Source organism: Ochotona curzoniae, unplaced genomic scaffold (genome assembly GCF_017591425.1).
Source record: "Ochotona curzoniae isolate NIBS_2020 unplaced genomic scaffold, NIBS_Ocur_1.0 contig_2688, whole genome shotgun sequence".
In the NCBI taxonomy this organism is placed as follows: Eukaryota; Metazoa; Chordata; class Mammalia; order Lagomorpha; family Ochotonidae; genus Ochotona; species Ochotona curzoniae.
Window position 1 is genome coordinate 15098546 of NW_024465553.1, and position 20273 is coordinate 15118818.

The 20273-nt window shown below is 51.3% G+C and overlaps 1 protein-coding gene across 1 annotated transcript in view; it reads right to left on the bottom strand.

Moving 5' to 3' along the window:
- Window positions 1-1047: 1047 nt before the first annotated feature.
- ADCK1 (aarF domain containing kinase 1) overlaps window positions 1048-20273 on the bottom strand; it is a 97556-nt gene continuing 78330 nt past the window's right edge. The window contains exons 8-11 of the mRNA XM_040975227.1: window positions 8691-8840; window positions 7053-7250; window positions 2383-2576; window positions 1048-1731 (exon numbers count right to left, since the gene is read on the bottom strand). Coding sequence (XP_040831161.1) covers window positions 1560-1731; window positions 2383-2576; window positions 7053-7250; window positions 8691-8840 — 714 coding nt within the window. The 3' untranslated portion in view covers window positions 1048-1559. The remainder of the gene's footprint in view (window positions 1732-2382; window positions 2577-7052; window positions 7251-8690; window positions 8841-20273) is intronic.

Below are 20273 nucleotides of genomic sequence, written 5' to 3' on the forward strand. Positions count from 1 at the left end.
GTGGTGTAACGGATTAAGCTGCCGCCTGTAATGCCAGCATCCCATATGGGTATTGTTTCAAGTTTTGATTGTTCCTCTTCTTTTCAGCTCCCAGATAATGTGCCTGAGAAAGCAGTGGAGAAGATCCCAAGTCCATGGGCCCCTGCATTCACATGGACAACCCAGTGAAAGCTCCAGGTTCCTGGCTTTGGCCTGGCTAAGCCGTGACCATTGCAACTGCTTAGGGAGTAAACCAGCAAACGGAAGATCTCTCCCTTTCTCTCTTTGTAATTCTGCCTCTCAAATAAACAAAATAAATATAAAAGAAAGAGAGAGAGATGTAAATACTGTTTCCTTTTATGAACGCAGGTGTTCAGTAAGCCAGGTTACACCAAATCTGGGGCCCTGGAGATGACACAGACACAGTGGAGACAGCAGGAGTCCGCAGCAGTCTCAGACCAAGAAGCTAGCCATGCTGGAGGATGGGCCACACAGGTAGCAAGCCACAGGGCAGGAACAAAGTGCTCAAACAGGTGACACTGAAGTAGCAGTATGCAAACCAAGCCCCTGTAACTCCAGTGCCAATCATAGGACTAACGTCTGCAGCAGAACTGGAGGGACCAGGCAGAACTCCAAAACTAGAGTCAGCAAGCGAGAACCAGAAGAATAAACACAGAAAGAACCAGTAGAACAAGGCAGGTGTCGAGGCCATAGGAAATGCAGCACATAGCAAACTCCCAGGTTTCAGCTGAGCCAGTGAGCTCATGGCTTGGGCTTCCTAACTCCTCCAACCCAGGTCTTGGGCTCCTGCAAGGTGAGGGAGCCCTCTGGGCTGCAGGAGGTGGCCCCACAGTGGCAGTGGCTCTGCAGCAGTGAGCAGTCACACAGGACATCACACAGCCTCCCAGTGCTCAGGTCCGCTCCCATCTGACGCTCAACCTCAAGGGAGCCCTGGGAATGCCTGAGGATGCAACAACCAGAAGGAACAGCAAGCCCTTGGCAAGGGCCCCAGGTGCCCTCTACATAAGCTGAGGGTTGGGGGTCAGGTGAGGGGTGGCCAGTGAGTTAGGCTGGCTTAACTGTGCTGCTGAGAAAGGGGTTTTATTGAAACACAGCATATGAAACACCAAAGGGGTCACTGTGACTGCTATGGGCTGCCCCCAGATGCCAACCTGTCTCACTGAGGGGTGATGCCTCTGAGGAAGGAGATGGTTTGGAGACGGACGCTGATCTGCAGCAAGTTCACAGACAGGCTCACCTCCAAGCAAATCCAACTTCCTGCAAGTGAGATGTGTGTCCCCGTGGAGCCTGCTGTCCATCCCCATGATGGAAAAGGCTTGGGGAATGGAGGGGCGCACACACCAGGAGTGGGAAGGTGGCTGCCGTGTCTCCTCCTGAGACATCCACGGACTGCTGGTGAGCCCCAAGACAAGACCAACAGTGTGGCCAGGGATGGGGTGGCCACTCCAGGAACCCCGGGGCTGCAGACACCATGTGGCTGGCACATGTGGGACCACTAGGTAAGGACAAGGACAAGGACTGGGAAGAGACCAGAATGTGGTCAGGGAAAGCTGGTCCACTCAGTGCAGAGCAGGAAACAGCCAGCCAAGCAGGGCAATGATCCAGCAGGCCAGCCAGGACCCCTTCACGCGCAGAATGAGTTCGTGCAGGCTGATCTGCCCTAAGTTGAAAGCCTCGCTGCAAGAGATCCGAGTCCTTTTCAAGAAGGAGCGGGTATTCTTCCTCTCATACCTGGAGAAGAGAGGAGAAAGAGATGAGAAGGTAAGAACACCAACTCAGCATCATCCTAGGAGGACCCAGAACACTCACTCTCTCTTCAGAACTATCTCCCTTAAGGAAACACGTTCTTGTCCTCACCAGTCTCCAAGGCTGCTGAGGCATCTAGAAATAAAAAAGACTGCCAGTCTCACACTTTTTGAAATCACAGCTTCACTTGCAAGAAAGACAAACAGGGTCCCTACCAACCTGGTTGGACCTTGGGAGCCAAGTCCCAGAGTGGCTTCCTGACCTAAGCTGAGAGGCGATTTGCATCAGACTGAAGCTCTCAGCATACGTTCCAGGCTTTTGACAAAGAGGAGGAATTCCCTGGAAAGCTGGGCTGGACAGTGCAAGTCTTAGAATATATCACTTAACCAGTAGAGATGAGTCTCCAGGCCACTCAAAAACAATGCCCAAGGCTTCAGCCACTTTTCTGAAATCGTTCACCACACTCACTTTCCCTACAGTGAGGATCAGGACTAGTTCCCTGAGAGAGCAGAGGCCAGCAGCAAGCTGGGAGGGGTGAAGCAAGCTGGGAGGGGTGAAGCAAGCTGGAAGGGGTACAGCAAGCTGGAAGGGGTACAGCAAGCTGGGAGGAATGTGGAGGCAGGAAGCTGCACTTACCGGGCCAGTGCCCTGACACAGCACCGCGACATACTGAGGAAGGAGCTGGCACTGGCGCGGGTGCCCAGGGCGGCCTCAATGCCACGTAGCAGGTCATTGGTCTTGAAGATGAGCAGCATCTGCCGCGGCACATGGTTGAGGAGTTGGCTGATCTGGGGCAGGTAGTTGGCTGCATTGTTGCGGATCTCAGAGTCCTGAGGCAGCCAGAGGGACACAGAAAGGACAGGTGAGTATGGGATGGGGGTCCAGGATGGCAGGGGTCTGGGTAGCTTGTGACCCAAGGGACTGCAAGGAAGTTCCAGGAAGAAGCTTTGCGGACCAATGCTCCACTACGGAGCTATACCCCTGGGGAGGAAGCTTTGAGCGCAGCCCTGGAGCAGTCAAAACTAGAGCCTGACACACCTGATGCAAGCTCGCAGCCCCTCTTCTCGACAAGAACTGGAGGCAGTGGGTAAAGACATCAACGGGGCCTGGCTGCTCGTCAAGGTTCTTTACAGCTCCCAGTTGTAGGCCGGTCTACAAGAAGCCCTGGGAGGCTGGAACCAACTGAGCCATAGCTGCCCTCACCTCCAGGCATGCCCAGCTGATACAGTCCTGACCCCAATGTGAAAGTCCTGCTCTGCCCAGCATTCCACCAGGCTGACTCATCCCACACAACCCTAGCTTAACACTATCTACTGTGCTAGAGCCAGTCTCATCGCAGCCATTTCCCAAGGTCCTGATGCTCCTTGTCTGGTCCCTGGAGCCCTCATCTCCTTCCCTACACATCTCTATTGAGATAACTACCCCAAGCCAGAATCCTGGACTCGACCATATGAAAGAAATGTGAAAACTGTCCAAATCAAAATGAAGTCACTTGGGCCCGTACGCAGTGGCCTAACAGCTAAAGTCCTTGCCTTGAATGCACCGGGATCCCAAATGGGCAGCAGTTCTAATCCAGGCAGCCCTGCTTCCCATCCAGTTTCCTCCTTGTTCCCTGAGAAAGCAGTTGAGAACAGCCCAAAGCCTTGGGACCCTGCACCTACGTGGGAGACCTGGAAGAGCCCCTGGCTCCTGGCTTCAGATTGGCACAGCATTGGCCATTGTGGTCACTTAGGGAGTGACTCACTGGGGACGGAAGATCTCCCTCTATCTCTCCTCCTCTCTATATATCTGACTTTGCAATAAAAATAAATAAATCTTTTTTTAAAATGGAGGCACTCACGCCAACTCACACATACACACACACACACACACACACACACACACACACACACACAAAGTAAAGCTGGGAAGTTATGAAAGAGTTTGGACGAGTGGTTGCCTGACAGTAACAATGACAAAAAAAAAACTCTGCCAGAACCACAAGCTTGCCCTGAGGCCAGCACAGCCCTACACAAAGGACATGTGCCCAGCAGCTGTCTGTTCACCTCAGACTGATGTCACCCTGGTTATCAATCACTGTGACCAAAGATCATTGTTTCAAAATATCTGATGGAAACACCCTCTTCCTTTTGCTTTATTCATGTTTTTAAGACTTAAAGGCAGGAGTCAGGAACTCTACCTGTGCCTCCCACATGGGCGGGAGGGACACAAGTACTTGGGCCATTTTCTGCCGCTTCTCTGGGTATATTAGCAGGGATCCGAAGCAGAGCAGCCGGCACTCGGAATGGAAATGGTACTGCCACAGGTGGCAGTCTAACCCCTCTGAACCACAATTCTGACCTCTCCTTTTTGCCTTCAGAGCTGCACCTCTGCCTCTGTAGGATGTGACCAGGAGTCCTTGTTGCCGTCGCAGCGGCCTGCTGTTCTCATACCCCTGTCATTTTCCTTTGGAGAACCTCCCTCTGCTTGCTGTGATTCACAATGGTGTGCGCTCTGCCCCCTCTCCGTCTCTAAAGATGATAACGATGATCCACATGTATGGGAGCATGAGCTGGATAAGCCGGGCACATTGAGGTGCTTACGGTATTAATTTTGTCTTCACAATAACTCTATCAGACGAATTTGCGATCCTCATTTAAGGTAAGGAAACTGAGGCACTAAAGTTGGGTAGCCTGCCCAACGTCCATGGCTAGTAAGTGGTGGGTCAGGATTTAAACTAAGGCAGGCGCCAGCACTATAGCATCATGGCATGCAGGATAGGCTCCCGTTTGTAATGCTAACAGCCCCTATCGGAGCACTGGTTTGAGTCCTGACTCGATGTTTGTCATCCAGTTTCCTGCTAACGCACCTAGTCATGCAGTAAAGCGTGAGCCCAGTTTTTGGGCCCTGCCACCCACATGGAAGAATGGCTGGAGTCCCTGCGCTCAGCCCAATCAGAAAGCTCCTTTGCCTTCCCAGGGAATCCCTGGAGCAGCCAGGCCTTCTAGCTTAAACAGACCCTGATGGGAGTTTCTATAGCAGACCCCATTGGAGGACCAACCAGATAGCCATCCCCCTACTTCCCGTGGTTAAAAGAACTCCAACTTTTTTCACATGCTCCTTTGGGCTCATGTTCTGTGTGGAGGCAGAGTCCTCCCTAACCCCAGGGATGGGTGGATCCAATCTATTTATCTATCTAGATAGCTGAAAGACCAAGATCTAAGGATCTACCTATCTATCCATCTATACATCTATCTCAAAACCAAGATCTTCCATCCACTGGTTCTCTTCCCAAATGCCTACAGCAGTGAGGGTTGGGCCAGATTGAAGCCAGGAGCCAACAACCCAAACTGGGTCTCCCCCACAGATGTCAGGGGCCCAAGAACTTGAGCCATCCACATCACTTTCCAAGGTGCACATTGGCAGGAAGTTGGAATCAGAATTAGGGACAGGACTTAAACCTAAGCACTCCAAGATGGAACAAGTGGCATCTGAACCCCTCCATCCCTGAGGGGTGAGACTTGGTGGCTCTCAGCCACTGCTGCCTTGGAGCTCTCCTCCCTCCGCCAACTGTCTGCTTTAGGCAGGGATATAAGACACTGAGACAAGATGACAAGTCCGTTGGAGGGCTTCTACGTAAGGGTTTCCAGCTTCCCTCCCTCCCATTGCCACCAGCATGGTCTGAGCGCCATCATGTCCCAGCCCACCATCCTGGCCCAGCCTCTGCTCATCTCATCCAGTACCAGCTGGAGCAGCTCCCTCCCTTGGCGAAGGCCTGTGGAAGGCTATGCCTTGTATTAAATCTAAACTTGCTTCCAGGGCTCATGAGGCTTCCCAGCTAACAACTCCCAATTCCTCTCATGCCTCCATCCTTCTCACAACACTCAGCCACATCCAACCCTTCCCTTCCCCCAGGGCCTTCGCATGCCACCAGTGCCTCCTTCAAGAGCTTCCAGTGGCAGGTGCCTTTTTGTCCTTTGGGCCTCAGCTGAAATGTCAGCTCCTTGGCAAGCACCACCCCTAACCCTCGAACCCCTCATTCACAGCACTCTACTTGCTTCTTCCATGGTACCTATATCCTGCAATTATTCCATTTACCTGTTTGTTCACTTGTTTACTGTCTGTCTCCTTCAACCAAAGTGTAAATTACATAAAAGGCCTGTCTGTCTGCTCTTCCCAGATCCTCAGCCCCAGGCCCCAGGCCCAGCAAAAGCAAATGTTTGTTGAAGGAATGTACTATAGCAACTGTGGACAAACAACTGATGGGCATTATCAATAAAACAGAAGTTATCACTCCTGCCATCCTTATTTTACTCATGTAAAGCAATTTCCTCTCTTTGAGACCTTGGGAACCTGGAACAGCAAGTGCACCTGTGCCTTCAAGTTCACTGGAGAATGACGGCCATTTGGAGGCAAGTGGAATGACAAGACAGGCTCTCCTGTGACATCAGTTTCTTGACACAAGTGTTCCTAAACCCCACCACGAGGTAGCCTATAGGCACATAACCTTGACCCTCAAAGGGGAGGTGAGAACTGCTCAAGGTCATGTCGCCAGGAAGAGGTGTCCCCTAGGTTGTCCACCACAACGATGCAAGCAAGTCTGCATGGGTCTATCACATCAATGAAGTGGATGGGCAGAAGTCAAACCATGAGGTTTGACATACAGGTGTCTAGAAAGGGAGCCCACCCTGCTCCACTGGGCAGTGAGCTCACCCAGCAGACCTCAGACATGGACAGGAGCAGAGGGAGGCATATGAACAGCAGTGTTCCCAGGACCTGTCTCCCAGTCAGACCCCATCAGACCACTGTCTAAACTCAATGGAGAAAGGAGCTACCAGGAGAGACAGAGAAGGCAGTTTGTCTGAGAAACCTGCAAGACTTAGGGATGGGTTGCTTAGCTGAAGCAAGGCACAGGCAACCAAAGGGCCCTGCCAGGTCCAGGGCCAAGAGAGCCCCATGCTGCATGGTGCTGGGCAGGAGACAGAGGAGTCACAGGGGAGAACGTGGAGGAGCTGATATCTGTGTGGTTACAGCCAACGATGCACAAGCCCAGGTTATTACAGATGACGGGACCTTGTTGGTGTTCCAGATGTGAGGGGGCCACAGAGGAGTATCTGCTCCTCTCCCTCCTTCCTTCCAAGGATACTGTTTTCTTCTTGCCTCCCTCCTCTTCCTCCACCAGTCTCACTCCAGTTCTGCCATGCACCCATCATTCCCACCATTCCCCATCTATCATCTCAGCTCCAGGGTTGGAAGGGACCCACAATGCCATCCCCAGCTCTGCCTGTGACAATTGGGATGGGAAAGGCCATGGGATACCCACTTACTTCCGAGGCAGTGACGGGAGCCTGGCTGATCCCCTTGTTGACCGAGTCCCAGGACCGGGCAGTCAGCATGCAGGCAAACAAGGGGTAGAGGTCCCCGGCGCCCAGGCGCTGGCTGTACGTCTTCACCTTCTTCATGTCTGTCCAGATCAGAGACTGCCAGAGGCGGCAGTAGTCCAGGCGGAACTCGTCCGTGAGCACCTGCAGCACGGGCAGCAAGGCCAAGGCCTGAGCCTCTCTCCCAAGGAGGCTCAGCAAGACTCCCCGGCACGCCTAGCTCTCCAAGGTCCAGCCAGCCTGACCAAGTGCAAGGCTATTATAAGTTGAATACCCCTTCTCCAAAATGCTAAGACCAAAAGTGTTTCAATTTTAGACTGTAGAGAATGTGGACACAATTAGCATTTTTAAAATTTTATATGATACTGAAAGAATGTGAAAAGTAGCATATTAATTTGCTTGTGTATAATTTGCATATAAATAGTTACATGATAATAATATATATAATGGGATATAGAAATAATGAGATATCTTAGGAAGGGGCCACAAGTCTGAAGATAAAATTCATGTTTCACATAGATGTTACAAAGGTTGAAGAGCATTTTACATACTACTTTCCACAATTTTGTGTGTGAAGAAAAGTTCGGTGATGTGGGATTTTCCACACACAACATCATGTCAGTACTCAGAAAGTGTCAAATGGGGAGCACGTCCGATCAGGGAGCTCAACCTATATGTGGCAAGCCTGGATCCTGATCAGCAGAGATAACCAACTGCCCTCCCAAGCTACAGGCTCCTCCCTGCCAGCTATGGGTTATATCCCCAGCGTCCCTCGAAGTTAGACAGGGCTGCTACCTGAGCTCTGGCTGAGGGAACGTGCCAGAAGCTCCATTCCCACATACTGGCCACAGGAGCTCTCCCATGCTTGCTCCTACAAGTCCTCATCATGCTGCCACTGACAGCCCCGCCACCTCTGGGGAGCCCTGGAGAGCACAGCCCCACAGACTCTGCCACCCACCTCACACTGGTAAGTGGACAAGCAACCAAACTCCTTGTGGCACTGGGGGCCATCATTCTGGGGACTCCATGTGACAACAGGTGGCCCACTGCCGTGGAATGTGTTCTACTCTCTTGGGCCTTGCAGAGGAGGTCAAATTGTGGAACCCAAGGAAGAGGAGCAGGAGAACACTGGGGGACCCTCCCCAGAACCTCCTGTCTTGTGGAATCAAGTAAACCTTTTGGTCCACACTGGCAGTGAACCTGCAGACAGGAGTTCACAGCCCATTGAACCAGCTTTGCTCCCTGAGTTCTATGAGCCCCAGCTCCTGCAGCTCCCTACTCCGCCATCTAGTATATGCTCACATGAATACATGTACACCAAGAGCAGCTCCCTGCCAGCGTCTGGGCCGGCCTGAGGTCCCCTGGAAAGGTGCAATCAGCTAGACAAGTGATGCCATCTACACATCAAGGAGGAAAATAATTATGACAAGGATATGTGCAAAATGACAGCTCCTAGCACGGGGGAAGGGCCTCCTCCTGCTGCCTCAGCTTTCCACCTGCCATTTCTGTAACTATGGGGATTTCGGTGCACTCTGACTCCAGGACGAACCAGACCCTGGGGCTGAGGACGAAGAGCTTCCTTACCTGGTACAGTCCATGGTCCAACAGGATAATCTCTGCCTTCCCCGTGTCCGGATGCTTCCGCACCAGCACATTGCCAGGATGTGGGTCACAGTGCACGAAGCCATTGACAAAGATCATCTCACTGTACATCTTGCCCAGATGGCACGAGATCTGAAAGAGACGCATCCACAACTGCCTCAGGAGCTCCCGCTAGAGCTCTAACAGGAGGCCACGTGGCTGAGCCGGGGTGCTGGAAGTGATGGCTTCAGATGTGTTCTTGAACCTGAGGAGCAAGCAATGCTTTCGTCTGGTTCTTTCCAACCTCAGCCACACAGTAGAGCCATCAGGAGTCCAGAAATACTGTAGGTAGTACCAGCATTTGAAACATTCATTTGCTTATCTGGAAGGTAGTTACAAAGAAAGAGAGGGAAACAGGAAGAGAGAGAGAGAGAGATCTTCTATCTGCTGGATTAATCTGCAAATGGCCACCATGGCTGAAACTGAACCAGACCAAAGCCAGGAGTCCCCCATCTAGGTCTCCCACATGGGTAGCAGGGGCCCAAGTACACGAGTCACCTTCTGTTGCTTTCTCAGGGGCATTAGCAGGGAGCTGGATTGAAAGTGCAGCAAGGGGGACTCAGAACAGTGCTCTGATATGGCATCACAGAGGTTTAACCTGCAGAACCACAATACTGGCCCCCCAAAACATTTTATGTTGACGTCTAAGGCAGAAGTATGGTGTGGCTACAGCTCCGTCTCCACTCCACACCCACCCCTCCCTTCTTCCATGGCTCTCTCCCCTGTCTTCTTCCCAGTCCCTGTTCATTTCCCCTCCAGAGCCGAGAATGGACTGACTGGCTGGGTGGAGGCACTTTTCCAGCTGGGCTTCCTGCTGAGAACAGGACTGGGCTGAGGTGCAGGGACAGGTAACCCCACCAGCATCCGCTGGGGCTGCCCCACCAGCTCCAGGCCAGTCCCAGGTAGACCCAAAGTTCAGGACTTTCTCTCCCCTCCCCCTCCTTTCCTCCCTGCCAGAGTCCAATGCTAATCTGATTTATGATGTCTGCACAGAAGAAATGACACTGGAGAGGCCATTTAAATCATCCTGTCACTGCCGCTCTCCCTGCCGAGGCAGTCTTCTTATCTCGACTCCCTGTTTTATTAAAGCTAAAAGCCTCTTCCCAGCCAGGGAACAGCTGCTGAATAGAGTCAGTCCCAGGACTGTGGAGGTTCTGTCAGTGGGCTGCCAGGGCACAGACACACTCAGACCAGAATCTGAAGTCCCCAGTACCTGCTGCCCTTGGCATTCCAGCCTCGGCTGGATCCCAGGGCCATCAACGCATGTATCCCAGCTAGAGGAGAGGAGCTGGGATCTGCTGGGCGGGGAACACAGGAGTCGGCTATTAAAATGAAGAATTTTCTTTTCCTCTCTTGTGCCTGCGAAACCCTGTTCTCTGCGAAGCCCACATCTCTCCTTGCTGTCATCTTGCACCCACTGACACTGCAGCCACATCCATGCTTCCTCTTCTCCAATCATTCCTGTGCATCGATACCACAGGGCCTTTGCACACGCTCTCTTCTGCCTCAGCATTCCTCCTGATATCTCTTCACCTGGTTCAGCTCCTCTCTTTCGTCCTCTTTCTTTTTAATATTTGTTTGTTTTTATTGAAAAGTCAGATATACAGAGAGGAGGAGAGACAGAGAGGAAGATCTTCCATCCACTGATTCACTCCCCAAGTGGCTGCAATGACCAGAGCTGAGAGGATCCAAAGCCAGGAGCTTCTTCGGGTTTCCCATGCAGGTGCAGGGTCCCAAGGCTTCGGGCCGTTCTCAACTGCTTTCCCAGGCCACAAGCAGGGAGCTGGATGGGAAGCAGGGCCGCCAGGATTAGAACCAGCGCCCATATGGGATCCCAGTTCATGCAAGGCAAGGACTTTAGCCACTAGGCTACCACGCTAGGACCCTCCCTTTCCTCCTTAGGAAGCCCACCTGACCTCCCAGGCTGAGCAGTGCCCTCCTATCAAGCATTCCCAGAAGACACTGGGCTATTGTCCCACGGCAGTAGCAATTCTTTGTGTATTTGTAGGATGACCATCTAGCCCACAGTCACAAGTGCCCAAGAAAGCAGAGGCGGCTCTGTCAGGTTAAAGTTTTATTGACGTGCAATTTACAGACCATAGACTGGCTCTATTGTGCACTTGCTTTTAACAGGGGCAAGTATGAGAACCAAAGACTCTACCTTCACAGTGAATGAGACCCTCGTCTTGGTTCTCGGAGGCCATGGTTCCTGCCTGACTCTCATCCCAACCCCATGACCCAGGGTGACTGGTCAAGAATAACTCTCCTCTCCAAACAATAGTGGACACTTTCCTTGTCAGCCCAATACCGCGTCCAATTATGACCCCATTGCACCAATGAGAAACTGAGACTCCCTGGGGTTTTGCTTTTGCTTTTAGATTTACTTTATTTACTTGAAAGGCAAAGTTACAGACAGGGGGTGGAAGCATGGGGGTCTTCCATCAACTGGTTCACTCCCCAAATGACCTCAAGAACCTGGGGCTAAGACAGGCCAAAACCAGGAGCCTGGGATGTCTCCTGGATCTTTCACATGTGTACAGAGACCCAAGGACTTGGGCCATGTTCTGCTGCTTTCCCAGGCCATCAGAAAGGGGATAGAGCAGAAAGTGGAGCAGCGGGGACCCAAATCAAAGCTTACCCTGATACATGACAGCGGTGCCCCCTCACTGAGACTTAAGTAACCAGTGACTAGAAAGAGACAGAGGGGTGGGCATCTGACCTGGGATGGTAAGATGTCAGCCAGGACACCTACAACCCATGCTGGGTTGGAGGGCTGGATTTCTGGCTCTGTAACTGACACCAGTTGCCTGCTGAGGTACGTCCTGGGAGGAAGCAGGCAGTGGCTCAGGTATTTGTATCTTGCCACCTGCACGAGAGACCTGGTTGAGTTCCAGCCTGTTGCTTTCGGCCTGGCCCAGCCCCAGCTATTGCAGGCATTCAGGGAGTGAACCAGCCAACAGAAGACAAACCTCTGTCTCTTCATCTTTAAATACATCAAAACACTTTTAAGAAAAAAAAGTCGGACAGAGAATCCAGATCTGAATCAGGTGAGACATGCCTCGTCCCCCACAGTGACCTGCCCTGGCTCACACCCCCTTCTGTGCTTCTCAGCTGAGTCGTGTGACCAAAAACCAATCCCTCAGACTCTGGGGTCCAGTAGAATGGAGGCAGTGACCACACACTCAGGGGTTCCTGCAGAGGAGGGGCCCAGCAAGCTGAGGACTCCAGGACCACAGATTCCCCCTGACATTCCCAGAAGGGCAACCCACTGGGTCTCACCCTGGGCTGCTGAAATGTGAAGACATTTTGGTTATCACATTTCACACCGCCATGTCAGCACTCCAACTGCTGCTAGGGTCTGCATGTGTGCTCACGTTAGGTCAGGACTTCAGCCAAGGGTACATTCTCAGGCTCAGGCTGAGAGGCCAAGGGTCCCACGACCTCTACTGTCTGTATCCTGGGAGAAGGGGAGCCCCAGCCAGAGCTAGTCCCAGGCAAACCAGCGGGTCCCCACCCCTGAGCTACTGAGAAATCTCTTTTGCTAGGTTCTTGCGAGCCTCATGAAACCATGCTTTGAAAAGCTGTATCTGCCAAACCTATTGCATTTATTAAATAATCATTCATTTTTATTTGTCAAGGACACATGGAAGGTCCAATCAGGGTTCCTGATCAGCCCAAGATAAGCCATGCAGCCAGACCGGGCTGACGGAATTCCAGCCAAAAAGCAGAGAAATGACATTTCATTTAGTCTGGGCAGACCTGTCATGGGGAGATGTATGATCTCCCTTGAGCTTTCTGAAATATTGCTAATCGCTCCGAGCCCCTTATTACTGCATTGAAAGATGGTCTCTGGGGGCCGTGGGGACTCAGGCTGGAGAAATGGGACCCCCAAGGAGCAAGCCACGGCTGCCAGGGCAGGCAAGGTGGCGCCACCAACCACGGCTTGTAGATGGCTAAGCAGAGCACCAGGAGACCAGGCCCACTTCAACACCCCCATCCAGCTGCCTCCACCTGGTATCTGCCCATCTGCGGGCTGCTCTTGATATTCAGTGGGGGCTCTGGGAGAGGCAGGTACAGAAGGCAGAGGCAGGCATGGCAGGGGAAGGCAGCCACCACGATCACTCTGCTCTGGAGCCATCTTAGTTCTGTCACTTAGACAGGGCAACCTGCAGGACATGCCACTCCCTCTTGGTCTGTGTCTGTGCTCTCTGAGCAGTGACGTGGGACCCACCCCACCTGCTCTCCTTCCTCACACATCAATCTCAAGACGCAAACTCAAACCCCAACCACACAGGAGTGACCCTTTTGCCTACTGTAAGCATTATTTTGAATTTGGTGACTTACTAAATTTTGAAGGAAATAAAAACTATATGTCCACTATCACTGTCCATGTGTCATTTTCAAGTTTAGAACAACCACAAATGGGCTAGCACAGTGGTGCAGCAACTTAAACCACCCTAGCAAAGCCAGCATCCCATATCTGCACATCGGTTCGAGCCTCAGGTGCACCACTTGTAATCCAGCTCTCTGCTAATGCTCCTGGGAAAGCAGCAGAAGATGGCCCATGGAGAGACCCAGATGGAGATCCTGGCTCCTGGCTGTTGTGGCTTTTTGGGGAGTGAACTAGTAAGCAGAATGTTCATTCTCTCATTCTCTCCTCTCTCTTTCTCATTCTTGCCCTGTTCCTCACTCCATGTCATAGGATGATTTAAAACCTGCTTTCGAGTCCGGCGGCATGGCCTAGCGGCTAAAGTCCTCACCTTGAATGCCCCGGGATCCCATATGGGTGCCGGTTATAATCTCGGCAGCTCCATTTCCCATCCAGCTCCCTGCTTGTGGCCTGGGAAAGCAGTCAAGGACAGCCCAGAGCTTTGGGACTCTGCACTCACATGGGAGACCCGGAAGAGGTTCCTGGTTCCCAGCTTCGGATCGGCACAGCACCAGCCGTTGCAGTCACTTGGGAAGTGAATCACCGGACAGAAGATCTTCCTCTCTGTCTCTCCTCCTCTCTGTATATATGACATTGTAATAAAAAATAAATAAATGTTTAAAAAAAAATTTTAAATAAATAAAACCTGCTTTCTCTAAAAAAAGATTATGCAAAGAGTAGACTGGATCAAAAATCTTTTAAGGCATTAACAAGAGAGCGAGCTGCTGCATGGATTGCAAGTGGGTTTGAGGAAATAGGTACTTAAGGGTACTCAGATCTTCACAAGAGATACTAAATTGACGACTGTCCTCTGGGGCATTAAAAAAATATTCCTAACTTAGGAGCTTATCTTTTCTGCTGGACAGAAATTACTTGCATCTCTGTCAGATAAAATCTCCAGGCTGACACGTGACTTCATTGTGAGCATTTTGTGAACTGTCATTAGCAAGGCCAAAAAAAAGAGTTCACTTCTTTAGGCATCAAATCTGCCTCTTGGGGCTGAATGACACCCAGGAAAGACCTAGCAAGGGCACAGCATACTGTCAGCCTTATTTCTAAATTCTGGGCCATCTTTTTTCCCAAAGATTTATTTTACTTGAAAGAATTACAGAAAGATAGAAAGAGAGACACAGAGAGAAGTTTCCATCCATGGTTTCACTAGCTAGATGGTTGCAATGGCCAGAGCTGAGCTGGTCCAAAGCCAGGAGCTTCCTCCAGGTCTCCCACGTGCGTGCAGGAGCCCAAGGCCTTGGACTATCCTCCACTGCTCTCCTAGACCATTATTAACAGGCAGTCAGAGCAGAAGTAGAGCAGCCAGGACACAAACATGTCCGTATGGGATGCTGGCGCTCACAGGCAGAGGATTAGCTAGTTGAGCCATCTTGCCAGTCCCCAGTGTTCTCAGCATCACTAAAGAGCTGTGCTGCATCATCTTTCCACAAGTGGATCTGCCCAGAGGTCGGCCTCTTACTCCACAGAGGCACTGAGGCTCCCTGGAGAAACCCGAGGCCATCACTGGGCACACAACCCTCAAATTCTCCCTCTGACAGGAAGTCCAACAGCATCTCCTGCTCAAGAGTAGATGATTGAGGGGCCAGCGCTGCAGCGAATCAGGTTAAACGGCTACCTGTGACACTGGCATCCCATAGCAGAGATCCTGACAGAGCCTGGTAGAGCCTGGTAGAGCCCGGCTGCCTGGCTTCCAACCCAGCTCCCTGTTAATGCAACTGGGAAGGCAGCAGAGGATGGCCCAACTACTTGGGGTCCCCACCACCCGTATGGGAGACCCACACAGAGTTCCTGGCATTGGCCTGGCCCAGTACTGTCCACTGCAAGACTTCACTCTGCCTTTGCATCAATATCAAAAAAATAAGAAGAGACAGTGCCTTCCTAATGCTGCTTCTTGGGTTAAAAAAAAAAAAAGGCATTGTCTGTCTAGAGCACTAACAGGGCACACGTGCTGAGCGAGGTTCCAGGCACCTGGCATAGGCTGGGGTAGCAATCAGAGCCAATATCAGAAGGAGGTGAGACTCAGAACAGGATGTGGAGGAGAGAAGCTTGTCCACTCGCTTGGCAATTCCAGTGGCCTGGCTCCAAAGAACAGGTGCTCTACCACAAGACCATGCTGCCTCTCCACACCTGGAGGAAGGGACTGCACCTGCTCTCTGGGGCGGAGGACTCCCAACAGCCACCAGGGGGTTCCCTCTGGAGGAAAGTCTCTTCCACAGGAAACCCGAACTGGGAGCAAATTTACACCACACTTTCACTATGCCACAGCACAGCACGCTGCAGCAAACAGTCCCTGCCAAGTCTCCTGGATGTCCCACATAAAGAGAAGGTGCCACCCACACAGGGATTTCAGTCACTACGGGACACCGTGCTCTAACAGGAAGGGGTGGGGGGAAGGACCTATAAAAAGGCAAAGATTTAATTTAGTAAATAATATTTAAATCTGGGAGTTATTTGTGGATTTTTCTCAAAACTGGAACTGACTAAAAGTACATTAATTATTCCATAAGTGAATGGATTAATGTGTTCCCACCCCCTAAGGGAAAGTCTATTCATGTTCCTGAGGGGGGGTGTCTTGGGAGCAAGGCCAAGATCTCTGGAAAAAAACACACCAGGGCGGTTGGTGTTGCACAATATTACTAAGCACACAAGCAGCCCGGAATCAGGTCCAAGGAGGTTAATCACTTGCTTTGCCCTGTCCCAGTTACAGCACAGCTTGAGAGACCACAGCTCACTTCTGCCTGGAGTATTATGCCAGCACCAGGAGCCACAACCAGGAGCTATAGCCCACAAGGCACCTACTATTGCCCACACTTCTTCCATGATCTGGAGCAACCTCGGACACACACACACAGCTGATGGAGTCCCTGAACAAAGGATTAGGAGAGGTGGGGAGGAAGAAAGAAGAGGCCCTGGGAATGGGAGCTCCTGGACAACTGCGAAAGCTTTCCACACAGGTTGGAAGCAGAGTACCACTGGTAGCCAGGGCACGGGGGCATACGGTCCCCAGGATCTCAGGCTTGAGATGTTCGCCAGAGTTATCCTAGACACCAGAGGGGAAGGAGCAGGTCCCAGGGGCTCCCCAAGGGGCTGGAGACGGGAAGAAGCTATAGACACCTGACATCTCCTGCCTCAGAAAAACTCACTCTGGGGGAACAGCCTCACATCCTTCCGGCTCCCTGCAACAATATGAAGTACGGGGAAAGGGATAGGAATTCCTCCCTCCACGTCTCCACCCCTCTTCTGGCAAAATACTGCACTGCAGGCACCATGAAGTGGGCCAGGGACTGGAATCCTGGAATGGGTTGGCATGCACGAAGCAGATGTGCTGGGTTTGGCAGCGGGCCGAGAGCTCTTGGCTTCAATCGCCCAACAGTCCTATGGGTTTCTCTCTGGAATCCTATGTACAGAAGGAGGCTGGGGCTGCTAGGGGAGTGAACAGCCCATTCAAAGCAGCATAGCGCGTGAAGAACAGCCAAAGCCAAGGAGGACCAGCTCCAAAACGACACCCCAAGGACCCGATGGGAGAAATCTGCGCCCCCTCATTTCACAAGTTGGTCTGAGGAATTAGGAGGGAAGACATTTTCTTCCTGGTGACCCAGAAACGGAGGTCTTCCTGTGTGTGCAGGACTCCACCTGGGTCAGCTGAGGGCTTTGTTCCCAGAGCCAGGCAGCAGGTGGACAGTGACATGAAAGAGCAACAGAGAGAAAAGAGATTTTCCATCTGCTGCTTCACTTCCCAGTGGGGGCTGGGCTGAACCAAACCCAGGGACCAGGAGCTGAAGCCAGGCCTCCCAAGGTGGGCAGAGGGACCCAAGATCTTAAGGCACCACTTGCTGCCTCCCAGAGTGCATATTACCAGGCAGTCGGATCAGAAGCAGAACAGCTGGGACTTGAACCAGTGACTTCATATAGGATGCTGGGGTTTGAACGCTAGACTCTCTTGAGCCTCATTAAAATGACTCCAAAGGAGGGCCCAGGACAGTGGTTCAACTGGCTAAACCTACCTTTGCAAGTACCAAGATCCCATGTGGGCACCGGTTTTTATGCTGGCTACTCCACTTCTCATCTAGCTCCCTGCTTGTGGCCTGGGAAGGGAGACTAGGACAGCCCAAAGCCTTGGGACCCTGCACCTGTATGGGAGACCCAGAAGAAACTCCTGGCTCCTGGCTTTGGATCAGCTCAGCTCCAGCCATTGCGGTCACTTGGGGAGTGAACCAGAGAATGGAAGATCCTTCTGTCTCTCCTCCTCTCTGTAAATCTGCCTTCCCAATAAGAAGTAAATCTTTAAAAAAAAAAAAAAATGGAGCCCAGTGTGGCAACCTAGTGGCTAAAGACCTTACCTTGCATGCACCAGGATCTTATACTGGCACTGGTTCTAATCCTGGCTGCTCCACTTCCCATCCTGTCCCCAGCTCGTGGCCTGGGAAAACAGCTAAGCATGGCCCAAAGTCTTGGGACCCTGAGCCCATGTGGGAGACCTGGAAGAAGTTCTTGGCTTCAGATTGGCTCAGCTGTGGCTATTGCGGCCACTTGGGGAGTGAACCAGAGGATAGAAAATTGTTCTGTCTCTCCTCTCTATATATCTGCTTTCCCAATAAAAATGAATGAATGAATGAATGAACGAATGAATCTTAAAAAGAAATGACTCCAAAGGAGAAAGAGAAGGCAACAGTCCCAAACACAAGGAAAAGAATGCAAAGGCCAAAAAAGGCAAACAAAACGAGAAGCACGAAACCATGTTTGCAGTGGTGGGGGCAACAGACAGGTACTGAGAAATGACCAGGGAGGGGAGGGGAGAGACAGGCTAAAAGCATGGAAAGCCCTAAGCCAGCAATGGCAGAGGGGCAGAGGGGCAGTCCTGAGGGCCATTAGCACCTCCCAAGCTGGAATTTGAGGTTCCTGGAAAAGCAGGATTAGCAGAAAGACTCTACATGGATCAACTAAGCCCGCAGATGCCTCCCAACCCTGCTTGAAGACAAGCTTGCTCTCTGCAAAGCAGACCAGGCAGGCTCGGGAGGCCATGTGGGGACAGGGGACTAGAGCAGAGCACACACACCACCTGCCCCTCACTCCCACACCCAAGGCCCCCCACAATCACAGACGGTCCATGTCAGCCCACCTGGCCCCCTCCAGTCGCCTGTCCCCCACTGCCAGCTCTGCCACCTTTCTCTAGGTTAATTTCACACAAATTAAATTGTGCCTCAGTCCAGGTAGGGTCTTACACACACGCCCTGAAATCCAATTAACCTTCGATAAAGGCCCAGCAATCAATAGTCGGTTCTGTGGCTTAGCAGGCTCCGGCTGGCCGGGGAAAGCCGGCTCCGGTGCGACCTTTCCTTTTAATGAGATCAATGACAGTCAATTGTTGCCAGCTCTAAAAGTGACTGGCAAATATGATCCTCCGGTCAGGCCCTCGGTAATACCTGCTTCTGGGCTTGCAGACACAGACAGGGCCCCTACAGGCTGCTCGCTCGCAGGCAGATGGGCAGGCCAGGGCAGGGCTGCCTAGAGCAAGTAGCAGGCTGAGCTCTGGCTGGCTGGGAGCAGTCCTAAACTCCAGCGACCATCTGAAGCAGAGCACATGAAAATGCCAATGTTTGCCACCCTGTGCAATCCATCCCACCCCAGATGACTAAATGTGGCAAGGGGCCTGGGAATTTGGCACAAACAGGCTCCTTCCCTCCCCCCACCAGCCCCCAAGAGAGTCTGAAATGAGATGAACAAACAAACCTGAGTTCCCACAAGGCTGGAGAACAAGGGTATGCAAACGCATCAAGAAGAAAGGACCCTGAGTCAGGACCTAGCCCCTCCAACCTCACCCATAAGAACATTGAAACCAGAGAGGTGGTGTGATCTGCCTAAGATTACACAGCAAGCCACTGGCAGGGATGGATCCCCATTCTCTCTACATCCCTTACTTCCTACCCTGGTGCTTCCCGTCTGAGCGGATCCGGAATTAGCTACTTAGATTGGTTGTCAGGTGCTCACAGGCTGAGCCCAGGGCACCTGGGATGCTGTAGGGTGAGGAGGCTTCGGCCAGGCAGTTTGGTGTTGACTTAGTAAGCAGTCACAGAGGTCTGCAGCCATCCCCACCCGCCTTGGGCAAGGCCACCTGTCAGCAAGAGCATCTTTTTTTAAAGATTTATTTATTTGCCATTTACATTCAGGGCTAATACGAATGGGTGGTAATTTGGTCCTGTCATTTAGCAATGAGTTGTTTATTGATTTAGTCTTCTGTTGTTATTTTACTGGGATGTTCTTCACATTTGCCTTTGGTTTTGGTGGGTGCTATTTTTCTTTTCTGTCATTTGTAGGGCAGGTTTGGAAGAGGCATCTTCTTCTAACTTTTCTGTACTGTGGAAGAATTTTATTCCATTTTTAAAGAAAAAGGAAAGCTTTGCTGGGTATGTTATCCTGGGCCAATAATTTTCTGCTTTTAGAATCTGGAATATAAAGAGAAAAAAAATTTTTCTAAATAGTTAAAAATAAGAATGTCACTCCTCATCAATCAAGCACTAGTAGACTGGATTAAAAACACAAAACCCATCTATTTGTTGCCTACAGGAGACACATCTCACCAACAAAGATCAGCGAAAACTATATGTCGTGGATTTTGAATTTTTTTTAGATTCATCTCTTCAAAACACTCTCATTAAAATGTTCACTGACTCGTGGATCATATAGTATGAAACTGTTAGCTACATCTTGACAATAGGATGCTGGACTCTCTGCTATTGTCCATGCCTGCGATGATGGACATGTGACTGCTTATTATTACTATAGTAATAATATAGGCAAACTCGGAGGGGCAGGTGAGGGAAACCCCAGGGTCTATGGAACTGTACCATAAAATGATAATAATAATAATTTTAAAAAGAAATAAAATTTTAAAAAATATTTATTTGAAAAGCACCATAACAGAGAAAGAGAGGCACAGACAAAACAGAGACTGTCCATCTTCCGGTTCACTCCCCAAATGGCCACATGGCCAGGGCCGGCCAAGGCTTTAAATCAGGAGCCAGGACTCCGTCTGGGTCGCATCCCTGCTTTCCCAGATGCATTGGCAGACAGCTAGACCAGAAACA